This window comes from Camelina sativa, chromosome 3 (assembly GCF_000633955.1).
Source record: "Camelina sativa cultivar DH55 chromosome 3, Cs, whole genome shotgun sequence".
NCBI classification, from domain to species: Eukaryota; Viridiplantae; Streptophyta; class Magnoliopsida; order Brassicales; family Brassicaceae; genus Camelina; species Camelina sativa.
The window spans coordinates 577,380-589,528 of record NC_025687.1 but is presented as its reverse complement, the minus strand read 5'-3'; the positions used below and the strand labels follow the sequence as shown (position 1 = coordinate 589,528).

Genomic DNA, 12,149 nt, shown 5'->3' with positions numbered 1-12,149 from the left:
TGGCACCAGTAGTTAAGCTGGTTTTAGGTTCATTAGCCTTTGCCATTTTCTGGGTATTAGCAGTGTTCCCCTCTGTACCATTACTACCAATCGGTCGAACCGCCGGTTCTCTGTTCGGTGCAATGCTAATGGTTATCTTCCAAGTGATAACACCGGAACAAGCTTACGCTGCCATCGATCTCCCCATCCTTGGCCTTCTCTTTGGCACTATGGTTGTTAGTATATACCTTGAGAGAGCTGATATGTTCAAGTACTTAGGCACATTGCTCTCTTGGAAAAGCAGAGGACCTAAAGACTTGCTTTGTCGAGTCTGTCTTGTTTCCGCGGTTTCAAGCGCTCTTTTCACTAATGATACTTCTTGTGTGGTTTTAACCGAGTTTGTGTTGAAGATCGCTAGGCAAAAGAACCTCCCTCCTCACCCTTTTTTGCTCGCTTTGGCCACGAGTGCCAATATTGGTTCTTCCGCTACTCCCATTGGGAATCCTCAGAATCTTGTTATTGCTGTTCAAAGCAAGATACCCTTTGGGGAGTTTCTTTTTGGTGTTTTTCCTGCTATGATTGTTGGTATTACCGTCAATGCTTTGCTTCTTCTCGGTATGTATTGGCGGGTGTTGTCTGATCATAAAGAGGACGAAGAGAAAGCAGGAGAAGTTGCTGATTCTGAAGTTGTCTCTGTTGCTGAAGAAGATGTCAGCTCTCATAGGTTTTCGCCAGCTACGTTTCCACCACCAGCTACATCCGAAGAATCGAACTTGAGAATGGATGCTGCTGATACGCTCAGAAACAGAGCGGGTTCGGCTGGTGAGAGCGATCTTATAAGCCGCGATTCAAACGCGTCAAGAGAACTACAAACCGACGCAGAGTCTCAAGGAGATATCAATGACAACAACAGTATGTTCAAAACCAAGAAATGGAGAAGAGTTTTATGGAAGTCAAGTGTTTATTTAATCACGTTAGGGATGCTAGTGTCTATGCTTATGGGTTTAAACATGTCGTGGGCTGCAATTACCGCGGCTCTAGCTCTCGCTGTTCTTGATTTCAAAGACGCAAGGCCATCTCTCGAGAAGGTAAAAAACCAAACTCTTTCAAAGATACAATTTTAAAGTTGTAACCTTTTTTGTTGTGATTCGCAGGTGTCGTACTCGCTTTTGATCTTCTTCTGCGGGATGTTCATAACCGTTGATGGATTCAACAAAACTGGTATCCCTACCGCTTTATGGGACCTAATGGAGCCATATGCCAAAATCGATCAAGCCAAAGGAACCGCGGTTCTAGCAGTTGTGATTCTTGTCCTCTCCAATGTAGCCTCTAATGTACCTACCGGTAACGTCACTACCCTTAAAGGCAAACATGCTATGTTCGCTCTACAAACAAATTCAGACAATTTCTTGATTTGAAAGGAACAGCAGGACCATTGCGAATGAATGATTCTTTTTGTCTTTTAAATGTGTGCAGTGCTTTTGCTGGGAGCAAGAGTGGCGGCATCAGCAATGGGGAGGGAGGAGGAGAAGAAGGCGTGGTTGTTGCTGGCGTGGGTGAGCACGGTGGCTGGGAACTTGACGTTGCTTGGTTCAGCTGCAAACCTGATAGTGTGTGAGCAAGCACGCAGAGCAGGGAGCCATGGATACACTCTCACTTTCACAAAACACTTCAAGTTTGGTTTACCTTCAACACTCATCGTCACTGCCATTGGTCTCCTCTTAATCAAGTAAAATCATAGCTCACTCTGCATATATGCTTTTATTTTCTCCTTGACAAGAATCAGTCTTTATGTGTTCTCTTCCACACGTTTGTAATTGAATGTTCATAGAATCCATATTTGTATGATTGTATCATTGATAAACACAAACACTATCACAACTATAAGTAATGAATGAATGGTATAGCAGTTTTCAGTTTGAAAACTACTTTTTACTATTCATAATACTTATCAAGAGTTACAAAGTAAAGAGGTTTTGTCGTGTAGACATAAATGATTCCAGAATGAAAATCAAAGCAACGCTAACGTAAATGTTATTATATACTACAATGCTGTTTTTTACTTCAAGTAGCAAAAAAAAAAANAAAAAAAAAAAAAAAAAAAAAAAAAAAAAAAAAAAAGAACAGAAGTGAGAAAAATTATAACATCATTCATCTCTTAACTCTTACCTTTTTTTTAAAGATTCGGCTCCACATAAGACAAACGTGTCACTGTTTATGCTAAATAAGTAATAACCGTCGACGTAGTTACATTACAAAAAAAAAAAAAAAACAAGTGTAACCATATTAACAAGTGATAGGAGATGAGACACGTATGTATATTATCATTCCAACTAACCTACGCCTTAGTCAGAAAACCTTAGAGTCCACTTAGCGTATCTTCTACGCACTATTTTTATGATCTAGTGTTATTTTTCAAAAAACAAAAAAAGAAAGATTCGAATAAAACTGGGACGGGTTCTCCCTTAATAAATAAAGAAGCACACTTCATCGTACTTCTTTCTACTTGCATAAAGCTCTCTTCTTCTAATAAGTTCTCTGAATCTGAACATTCCCATCTCTTCTCTTTTCTTGTTTTTTTTTTTTTTTGCTCTTTTCTTTTGTTCTGTTTACCTTATTCGGTTGCTTGTCTGAAAGTTATGTCGCTCTCGAGATTGGTTAATCCGATCGGAGTCAGGTTCTGTCTGACCGAAGAGGAGATTTTCGACTATTACCTCCGGATCAAAAATCTGGAAAGTAACACGAGTCATGTCGATAAAGTCATTAGCACAGTCAATATCTGTAGCTCCGATCCTTGGCATTTACCTTGTAAATAAGACTCTCTCTCTCAAAAATCACAACTCCCCCACCACCCAAATTGTTGTATTTCTAAAACCTTTTTTTTGTTGTTGTTGTCTTTTTCTTTGTCCCAGCCATGGCGACTATCATAGTCGAAACGACCGATCTGGTTTGGTATTTCTTTGGCCGTATAGAGAACAAATATAACAGAGGTGACCGGCAGAGCAGAAAAACACAGTCTGGGTTTTGGAAGAAAACCGGAGAGACAATGGATATCAAGCGAAAGAGCGGTAATGGCGAAAAGATTGGTGAAAAAAGGGTTTTGATGTTTTACTTGAAAGGTGGATTGAAATCCAAATGGGTTATGCACGAGTATCACGCTACCTTCTTCTCTCCTCCTAACCAGGTTCATACTCGGATCCCAAACTTAATTTTAGGGTTCTTTGTTACTGCTGTTGTTGTTGTTGTTGTTGTTGTTGTTGCTCTAATCATTTTACTTTTACAGATGATGACATATACACTCTGTAAAGTTGAGTTTAAGGGTGAAAAGAGAGAAATTGAGGAAAGTCGCTCTTTATACCCAGCTCCGATGAGTAATGATAATATTGGTGGCTTGATGATTAAGGTTGGTCACTCTCAAAACTTTATTAGTTTTTTCTATTCACATCGATCTTCAAAATCATTAATAGTTAGTCATGGAGAATCTTCTGACAATTTCTGACGTTACTTGTGTTGTTCCCCTTTTTTACAGAATCCATGTCAGATTACTGGATCTCCTCTAGATTTGGATGCACTGGACTGGGTTATGGATAATATATTAAGTCCTGATTTCGTAGGCTTAGCGGCTGATGATGACGACGAACAGAGTAAGGGTGTTTACATGGAAGAATATAACAGATACAGACCTAAAAAGCCATTGACCGGTGTCTTCTCTGATAATAGTAGTGACTCTGATTCGGTTTCTCCAACAACGGTAAGCAATTTTTTTTATTATGTTACCAACATTATAATTTCCTCTGTTTTCGGTTTCTACCTCATAACGCTATATATAGAGTTTTGTTTCATACGTACAGAGTTCCATTCAAACTTGGAGCACTTGTGATAGTTTTGGTAGCTCAAACCAAATCATCACAGACCTGCTGCCAGAATCTGCTACCTCGACAGTCAAAGAAACACCTGTGAAGAAGAAGAAAACTTATGACGATGATGCACTAGGGACTGAGATTGGTGAGCATAATAAATTGGGTCAAGTGATGATGATCAAGAACAAAAAAGCTGGTTTCTTTTGCAGGATGATACAAAAATTCGTCAAGAAAATTCAGCTATGTTCTTCTAACTAAAGAACATGATATCAATTATTATGATCAACAACACCTATTTGTACTTTCCATATATGTAGAAGAGTTAGTTTTGTGTCTATCTTCCTTAGCAAGGAAAAGAGCGAGTTTATATTATGTCTATCTTGTTTTTGTAACTTTTCCAAATTGTAGCGTTTTCCATTATATATATATGTAAAAGGTGAATTCGTGGTACACATATAATGTAGACCAATTGCTATTGTAGCGTGTTCCATTATCTTGTTACTACAAAAGAAAGCAAAGAGAATATATATCAAATCAAGATACTTAGTTTTAGTAATGACAAGAGTGTTTTTTTTTGGACTATTAATTAGTAGTAGTCTACATCATAAGTGTACCACGTGCATATATTGTCATGTTGTTTGTTTAAGTCCAAAGTCCAAGCCCTCTCCCCCCAATTGCGCTAATCATAATTTTTATTAAGTATACGCCTAAAACACCTTTGATTGAATGTCACAAAAGGTCGTCGTAAACTGATAAACTTTACTTTATACAAAATACTGTATGAATTTAAAGAAACCAAAAATTTCCTTTTTTGCGGTCAGAAAAAAAAAATGAAACCAAAAATTTCTGAACCGTGGATGAACTTAATGCGTTCGTGTCATAAAACGACGCGTTAAATAATAAAGATAACAACATGTTAAAATCCATTCAGCTTTTGTGATCAATTCACACTTCTTTTTTTAAAAAAAAGAAAAACTAAAAAATCTTTAAATTTAAAAGAATCTCAGCAAAAATCAAAAGAAGGGCCCAGTCGGTCTGCTGCATATATATTAGTGAATTTTCATAATGAATAAAAAAGACAATTGAAGCCATTATCATAAAAACAAATAAATATCCTTTTTGTGATTCTTTTTTCAGTCAAGAAAATAAGAGCAGTATGAAAAGGAAAGAAAAGAAAAAAAGAAGACAAGTGTGCAGCCATGTGAGCTTGGGAATGATGGATGGGGTCCGTGTGTGTTTTCATCACATATGACGTCGCACACTTTGTTTGTCGGACCACTTCGTCATAGTTGACGTCACTCACTCCCGTCACTGCCTTTATATAATTTAACTTCTAAATCAATACAATAAAAACACAACTTCGTCTTCCACCTTCCTACCACAGAACAGCGACAATGATGAATCCGGTGGGATTCAGATTCCGTCCGACCGACGAGGAGATCGTCGACCATTACCTCCGACCTAAAAATCTCGAGAGTGACACGTGCCGTGTCGACAAAGTCATCAGCACAGTTGATATCTGTAGCGTCGATCCTTGGGATTTACCTTGTAAGTCTAGGATCAGATCGAGAGATGGGGTTTGGTATTTCTTTGGTGTCAAGGAAAACAAGTATAACAGAGGTGATCAACAGAGAAGAACAACAAAATCAGGGTTTTGGAAGAAAACTGGAAAGACCATGTGTATCATCCGCAAAAGAAGAGGCAATCGTGAAAAGATCGGTGAGAAAAGGGTTTTGGTGTTTAAGCATCGTGGTGGTTCCAAGTCCAATTGGGTTATGCACGAGTACCACGCTACGCCCTTATCTCCTCCTAATCAGGTAACCTTTTTAGGGTTTTGGTGTTTTGTTATACTAGCTGCGGCGTGATTGCTCGTACTCGTTGATTCTTATTTAATTGCCCTGTTTTTATTTTTCTAGGGTTTTGTGTTGTTACTGTTGCGATTGGGATTTGATTGATTTGTAATTATATTTCTTTTGTTGTTGGTTCTCGTGATCGTATATTCTAAGTTGATTGACCCTTTTTTAGGGTTTTGTTGTTGGTTCCCTTTATGGTTCGTGTTTGATTTTTGTATAGATTATGAAATATACACTCTGTAAAGTTGAGTTCAAGGGTGAAGAGAGTGAGATTTCGTCTTCCTCTATTGGTAGTGAAATTGAGAATAATCACTCTTTAATCCCTCTTATGAACAATTCTGGAGAACTGAGTCCAAGATCTGAGGTGGGTCAATCTCAAACTTTCTCTGTTTTGTCTTTTAAATCTTCAAAAACCATGGCTCATATCAGTCATAGAGAATTCTGGTTTGTGTTATCTTCTCATGTTTCAGGGATCGTCGTATTGCCAAGGAATACAGAATCCAAGTCAGCTTAGTGGCTTTCTTGGAGTGCAGCAAGAAACTCAGCTCCAAGATGCAGTGCGCCGGGCTATCAACAATATATCGACTGATGATTGGAATAGTTTGTTCAATGCTGATGATGACCATAGTAAGATTGTTTCTGTGCAAGAGGACTGTAGCGATTACAGACCTCCAAAGCCATTGACTGGTGTCTTTGATGATCATAGCAGTGATGATAATGATACTGATTCTGATTCTGATTCGATTTCTGCAACAACAGTAAGCAAAGATTTGTATACTTGTGTGTACTTATATGATCCTCTTTTTTCAGATTTCACCTCACTAAGCGTACGTTTTTTGTTTTATTTGACAGAACTCTATTGAAACTTCTAGCATTTGTGATAGTGACCAGATCAAAACTCAACAATCTCCTGACTCAACAACAATCAAGTTAGTGTCATCAGATCAAGAGGTGGGGAATTATTATCTCTTTTACTTTAAATGCTAAGCAGTAAGCACCACTCACCAGATTAGAAATTTCAATTGTTGTTTCTTTCAAATATGTTCCCAGGTGAGCCAAGCTATGGGTCAAGGGACTGTGACTCGAGAGAATGAAGATAGGGTCAAGAAGAAAAGAGCTAGTTTGATTCACAGGATGATACAAAGATTAGTCAAGAAATTTCACCAACTTTCACATGAAAACAATAAACGAGACCAAAGAAGACACCGTTTTGTACTTTCGAAATTTGTAGAAGCATAAGCTATGTCTATCTCTGGTTTTGTAACTTTTTCATATTGTGTGACTGTGCTTCGTATGTACGTACTCTCTCTATATTAAAAGGGTGGATTTGTGCTAAGAAGTGGTTAGGAAAGATAAATTTGTACAAGTAACTAAATTTTATGTTCATCTTATTCTGTAATTTTTCGCTATTGTAAATGTGGACTAATATTTTTTTTTTTGTCAAAGGGGTGAATGTTAGAAGTATTGGTCAGAGAATATAAAGTTGGATAAAAGTTCAATTCAAATATGATAGATAAGCTAACAAACTCAGACTCTTCTGGTCCTACCTAGCTACTACTACTTCTAACCCACACAAAAGATTTCAGGTTCTCAGCCAAAAGGAAACAAAGATCAATATCAAATCAAAACTCTTTTGTGTGGGTTAGTCAGAGTCTCTTTCGAAAGAGACTTTTTAGTCTTCATCATACGCACATGGCCACGTTACACTTTTTGCCCAAACCGGCAAACCCCATTAGAATTTTTCTCCCTCTTTTTGAGATTTGTATGATTACAGTATCATATTTGTAACTGAACAACTATTGATTTACGAATAACTACTTTAGCAGTCGAATATTTTTCTCTGATATTGTAAAGAAGATTTTAGTGTTGAAACTGTGCCTTGGTTAAAATGTGAAACTCACGTGGCCCAATTTCACATATTTTAGATTTTGTTCGTTGGTTGGTGTTTGCCTGTTTGGTAAGATTTCCTGGCCACCATCAATTTTTACTTCGCCTTTGTAAAAACTCTTTTGTAAAACTCTTACAATTTATGACGTATGTAATTTATGTATCTCATAAGCCAAGTTGAAATTTGAACAAAAATAAAAAATAACCTTTTAAAAATCATGTGAAGAAATTTGTATCTCGCAAATGTGTACTGTTATAATTGCTAGCGCATGAGTTGATTCTATTATCTTTAAAAATGTTTTTCGTGCTTCGACTAACGCGGTTGCTTTGGCGTTCACTATTTTCAGCATCCATTGTTTAGATTGTGCTTTCGACTAACGTTTTTTTTTTTTTTTTTTAGTTTGCTTGGATGTGTTTTGTGTTGTTTTGTTTTCGAATATAATGTGTTCGTGATTTTGTTTGTTACTTTGTGTTTATAGCTGCTACTTTGATGTTTCGTGTTTTGTTTTAGGATGTGTTCGTGTGGTGTGTTTTGTTTAGAATGTTCCTGATTTTGTTACTTGTTTTGCATATGGCGTATTCGCTATTTTGCAGAATTTGTCGTTACCTTGACCCCCTATTCATACATCTAACACACACACACGCACACAATAACCCTATATTCATACATCTAACACAACACGCATACAATATCCCTATACATACATCTAATAAACACATAACTACATCATTCGTTCTCATTTATATATATCCTAACATACAATAAATACTTAGAGATTAAGACGGACGATGAAAGCCATAGACGAATACACACACGAATCAAGCTTCACTCGTTTCACTGCCATCTGCAAAAATGGGTCGAATAATTATTAATTTCCGTTACACTTTTTCTCTACAAATAAACCAAAAATTAGAACAACATTTCAGTTCAGACGTCATTTTAATAAACCCAACAATTTTGTTAAAATCCATTTTAATAATAATAATAAAAAAACTTAACAATCGTTCGTTCTACTATCATAAAATATATGTACTTTTTAAGGCAGTGAAACAGAGAGGACACTATATCGAAACCAATTTAAAGTACTTTTCTACTATCATGCATACTACCATTTATGAAGACAACAACATTTCAAGCCCCTCATTCTTATGAGCATTTTTACTAAACACTTATATATATATATATACGACGAGCTGGATTCAAAACATGTTCATTTGAAATGTTTCCAAAACTAATTATTAACCAAGCTGAACACTATATAGTTTAACAGAGAAAATAAAAACGTTCGGACCAGAGTCTTACCTTTAATTAAAGGGTGATGATGCCTCTATGTGTTGTCTTAGAGGATGTGAGAACTGAGAACTATAATTTTGACTTGAAAACGTAAGTGGAAGAACATATTCGGACATGGAAAGAAAAGAAAAACAGAGTTTTAGTCGTTTTAAGAGTTAGTGTTTTGAACTTTGAACGAGAAGAGGAGAAGCTAATATTTATAGATGTCATTCATAACGGTAACAATTGTTTATAAAAATAAAATTACTATATTCATAACGGTAACAATTGTTTCAAACGTTCATATTTTTTTATCTGCTACCCAACGTTCGACTGTCAAATCTTAAGTGGCAGATTAATTGAAACTCTTTTTTTACATAATAAAATTGTAACAAATGTACGATCTTACGGGCATTAGAGACGCGCCAACCCTGCTGCATAGCATAGCTCCCTGTTTTAAAAATCGGTAGCTAGCGCGTGAAGAGATAAACTTAATTCGTTTTTTATTTTTTATTTTGAACGCCAATAAACCTTAATTGTTTCTAAACGGTCATATTTACTTTATACGTCAGTGAATTAATGATTTATACAATTGTTACTCAATGACTCGAATTGGGCCGCATAATGGACCGAATAAAGGCCTCTAACTACATAAATTTTAAGGCGGTAGTAACTTTTCAGAACAAATCATGTTTTGTAAATTTCCCTATTGTATTATTGTATTGTACTATGTTTTGAATCCAAACTACGCCGGTATATTTGATATATTTTGATGAAAACTATATATGACTGATGACGGTAATAAAATATTATCTCATAAAAAATTAAAATTAGTACTAAGAAAAAATTAAATTTCAGATACACAATTTTTAAAATATAAAAATCAGTTGTGTTATAAAATCAAATCTGATAAAAAAAAAATCATAAATTTAACTTGATGTCCAGACGAGGCAAATCAAACTGATGGCCTCAGATATCCTAAACCATTTCTTTGATCACGAGAAAAACAAAACAATTTTATCATCATGAATTTAACTCGTTTTCATATTTAATTGATCGCTACCACCTATGTTTTTGTGTTTTTTATTCAATGTTTTTTTATTCTTCATATTATTTTTTATCATTTCTATTGTCAAATTTTGTAGTAATCTTCATCATTACTTTTACCGCATGGTTCTTCGCTATACTCTTTTTCTTCTTCATCCTCGCCAACTTCTTCACTTTCTTCCACTAAAAAATTTTTTTTTAGACTATCACACAATTTGTTAATCCATCAAACTCCAAGAACAAAATCATTTATTTTCTCATGAAAATAAAAAATAAGATAAAAAAATAAAAAATTAATGAAAAAATATCAACTTATCTATAAAATCATACACAAAAATATGTTTTACAGCTCATAAGAAATAAAAAGCACAAACGTAGATAAATAAGATAATTTCTGTTTTACAGAAATATTTATAATATATTAAACTTTTAAAAGGTTTCGAAATATAGATTTTGAACCTTTTAAAAAGTTTCAATATTTCTAATATTTTAAACTTTTCAAATTTTAAAATTATAATATTTAAAAACTTTTTAAAAGCTAAGAACTTTTAAAAGTTTCAATATTTATAATATTAAAACTTTTCAAATTTTTAAATATTATAATTTATTTATTTCAAACTTCTTAAAGTTTTAATTTGATCAAATAAAAAACCGGATCAAACCGAATATACTTTTAAACTTGGATGCCTGATAAATCAAGCTTTCCTGCTCATTCGTTGTTGGAAGCATATTAATTTTATTTATACTGGTTTTGAATCATTGTCTACAAATTTTCTAGTCGATGTGAGATATGTGCATAGTTCTTTTATTTGCATAAATTTAAAATTTTTCTTTTTCTAAAAAATTTTGAAAATTTAAAAAATGTTAATGAATGATAACAGCTAACAAAATTCAAATCCTGATTGGTTGTTTAAAATAATTCTTAATATAGAAAATTCTAGAGATTTTAAGAAAGTATGAATCTTTGATAAGAAATGGTGATCATTACGACTCATATACGAACAAGATAGATAACAGCTAACAAAATGCTCAAATTTGTCTTCCTCTTCTTGAGAGTTGAGAGTTAATATGATTACAAAAATCAAACAAAGATTCATGTTCCGATATTATTTGTAAAGAGGATTTTATTACAGCCATAGCCTTTTTGTTTATTAGTTGAAAGTTGAAACTGTGCCTTGGTTGAAAAGGAAGAAGGGCGCGTGTAATTTAAAACGCTCCCACGTGGCACAATCAGTTCACATACTGTATTTAGATTTGGTCGATGGATGGTGTTTGGTAGAGCATTTCCTGGCCCACCACCACTATGTACTTCACAACTTCATTGTTCCACAATTGCAACTTGCTTATGCATATGCCGCGTGTTTTTTTACTTTACTTTCGCCTTCGTAATTTCTTACGTACTATAAACGTATCTATCTAATAGTAAGATTTAGCATTGATAAAAAAAAAAAAATAGTAAGATTTAGCAAAAAAATTACTTTCGTACTATGATTATCCTATATATATGATGTTTGCTTCTTTGATTTACGCCTTCTACGAAGTTTTCTCAATATATAAAAACGTCAATGTAACCAGAGACCCTTACTATATTTTCCATCAAATTGAACAAAAAAAAGAAGAAGCATGTAAAGAAAAGAACAAAAATGTAATAATATTAGACTACGTGCTGAGAGTAACAACTGTTGTATCTTTCTACAGTAGAAACTATACGCCGATAGAGATCTTTGATTAAAAGAAAAATGTGCAACTTGCTAATCCTCCTTACCCCATTCCTTTTCTGATCATTCGTTCTCTTTAAAGTCACGACACTTGGTAAATAAAATTGTGGGGGTAAAATTTTTTACTCATTCATGGATTGAAGAAAGATTGGTCAGGTCAGCGAGGATCAAATTGAAAGATAAGTCTTGGTGTTTCTTCAGCCGTAAGGTAAACAAATACGACAGCGGTCAGGTGTGTTTGGGGGTTTTTTTTTTTTATAACTTTTTTCAAGCATTTGAGCCCTACTGTAGTGTGTTATGTCGGCCAAATTAGTTAGTTATTTCTCATAAAGGTTGTGGGCCGAGTAAATATGAATGGGCTTCTTGTTATGAAGCCCAAAAAAAAAAGTATCCCGTAATAAAAAACAAAAAATGTAAAGGGATTGTAAATTATTAGTCTTCTCGTATTCAATTAAATTCATCAATCCTCCTCCGTCTTTGTTCTGCCACGCCGAAAGAAGCAGCAGCTACTCCCCCCCCCCCCCCCCCCCCC

At 34.8% G+C, this 12,149-nt stretch overlaps 4 protein-coding genes and 1 long non-coding RNA gene across 12 annotated transcripts in view; 4 read left to right on the top strand and 1 right to left on the bottom strand.

Annotated features, from left to right (window-relative positions):
- LOC104778525 (putative transporter arsB) lies at nucleotides 7–1,917 on the top strand. The gene is made up of 3 exons (XM_010502980.2): nucleotides 7–1,067; nucleotides 1,134–1,323; nucleotides 1,456–1,917. The coding sequence occupies exons 1-3, from the start codon at nucleotides 123–125 to the stop codon at nucleotides 1,710–1,712; spliced, it is 1,392 nt and encodes a 463-aa protein (XP_010501282.2). The 5' UTR covers nucleotides 7–122; the 3' UTR covers nucleotides 1,713–1,917.
- On the top strand, nucleotides 2,435–4,327 carry LOC104759605 (NAC domain-containing protein 5-like). 2 transcript variants are annotated; one of them, XM_010482521.1, is made up of 5 exons: nucleotides 2,435–2,787; nucleotides 2,892–3,163; nucleotides 3,263–3,382; nucleotides 3,509–3,730; nucleotides 3,831–4,327. In XM_010482521.1, exons 1-5 carry the CDS (start codon nucleotides 2,619–2,621, stop codon nucleotides 4,095–4,097), a joined length of 1,050 nt encoding a protein of 349 aa, XP_010480823.1. In that variant the 5' UTR covers nucleotides 2,435–2,618; the 3' UTR covers nucleotides 4,098–4,327. The 2 variants fall into 2 exon arrangements, with proteins under 2 accessions (XP_010480823.1, XP_010480819.1); XM_010482517.1 differs by having other exon boundaries at nucleotides 3,810–4,327.
- LOC104759615 (NAC domain-containing protein 4-like) lies at nucleotides 5,204–7,113 on the top strand. Its single transcript, XM_010482528.2, has 5 exons — nucleotides 5,204–5,656; nucleotides 5,913–6,056; nucleotides 6,163–6,450; nucleotides 6,545–6,643; nucleotides 6,743–7,113. The coding sequence occupies exons 1-5, from the start codon at nucleotides 5,234–5,236 to the stop codon at nucleotides 6,929–6,931; spliced, it is 1,143 nt and encodes a 380-aa protein (XP_010480830.1). The 5' UTR covers nucleotides 5,204–5,233; the 3' UTR covers nucleotides 6,932–7,113.
- On the bottom strand, nucleotides 8,224–9,026 carry LOC104759599. Its single transcript, XR_762811.1, has 2 exons — nucleotides 8,883–9,026; nucleotides 8,224–8,424 (listed from the first exon to the last, which is right to left on the bottom strand). It is a non-coding gene; the product is annotated as an uncharacterized LOC104759599 (long non-coding RNA).
- LOC104759559 (X-linked retinitis pigmentosa GTPase regulator-interacting protein 1-like) overlaps nucleotides 12,065–12,149 on the top strand; it is a 3,407-nt gene continuing 3,322 nt past the window's right edge. For 6 of the 7 annotated variants that reach the window (XM_010482493.2, XM_010482503.2, XM_010482467.2 and 3 more), the window contains exon 1: nucleotides 12,065–12,149. This exon is cut by the window's right edge and continues 29 nt beyond it. The gene's annotated coding sequence lies outside the window, so the exon portion shown is untranslated. The other variant, XR_762809.2, reaches the window with a different exon arrangement.

What these genes read in the sequence shown, in the direction of transcription:
- LOC104778525 (XM_010502980.2), top strand. Translation starts at nt 123, where the DNA reads ATGCTAATGGTTATCTTCCAAGTGATAACACCGGAACAAGCTTACGCT. An exon ending in CAAGGCCATCTCTCGAGAAG is followed by an intron (nt 1,068 to 1,133) that starts GTAAAAAACCAA and finishes TGTGATTCGCAG; the next exon opens with GTGTCGTACTCGCTTTTGAT. An exon ending in AGCCTCTAATGTACCTACCG is followed by an intron (nt 1,324 to 1,455) that starts GTAACGTCACTA and finishes AAATGTGTGCAG; the next exon opens with TGCTTTTGCTGGGAGCAAGA.
- LOC104759605 (XM_010482517.1), top strand. Translation starts at nt 2,619, where the DNA reads ATGTCGCTCTCGAGATTGGTTAATCCGATCGGAGTCAGGTTCTGTCTG. An exon ending in TCTTCTCTCCTCCTAACCAG is followed by an intron (nt 3,164 to 3,262) that starts GTTCATACTCGG and finishes TTACTTTTACAG; the next exon opens with ATGATGACATATACACTCTG. An exon ending in TTGGTGGCTTGATGATTAAG is followed by an intron (nt 3,383 to 3,508) that starts GTTGGTCACTCT and finishes CCTTTTTTACAG; the next exon opens with AATCCATGTCAGATTACTGG.
- LOC104759615 (XM_010482528.2), top strand. Translation starts at nt 5,234, where the DNA reads ATGATGAATCCGGTGGGATTCAGATTCCGTCCGACCGACGAGGAGATC. An exon ending in CCTTATCTCCTCCTAATCAG is followed by an intron (nt 5,657 to 5,912) that starts GTAACCTTTTTA and finishes ATTTTTGTATAG; the next exon opens with ATTATGAAATATACACTCTG. An exon ending in AACTGAGTCCAAGATCTGAG is followed by an intron (nt 6,057 to 6,162) that starts GTGGGTCAATCT and finishes CTCATGTTTCAG; the next exon opens with GGATCGTCGTATTGCCAAGG.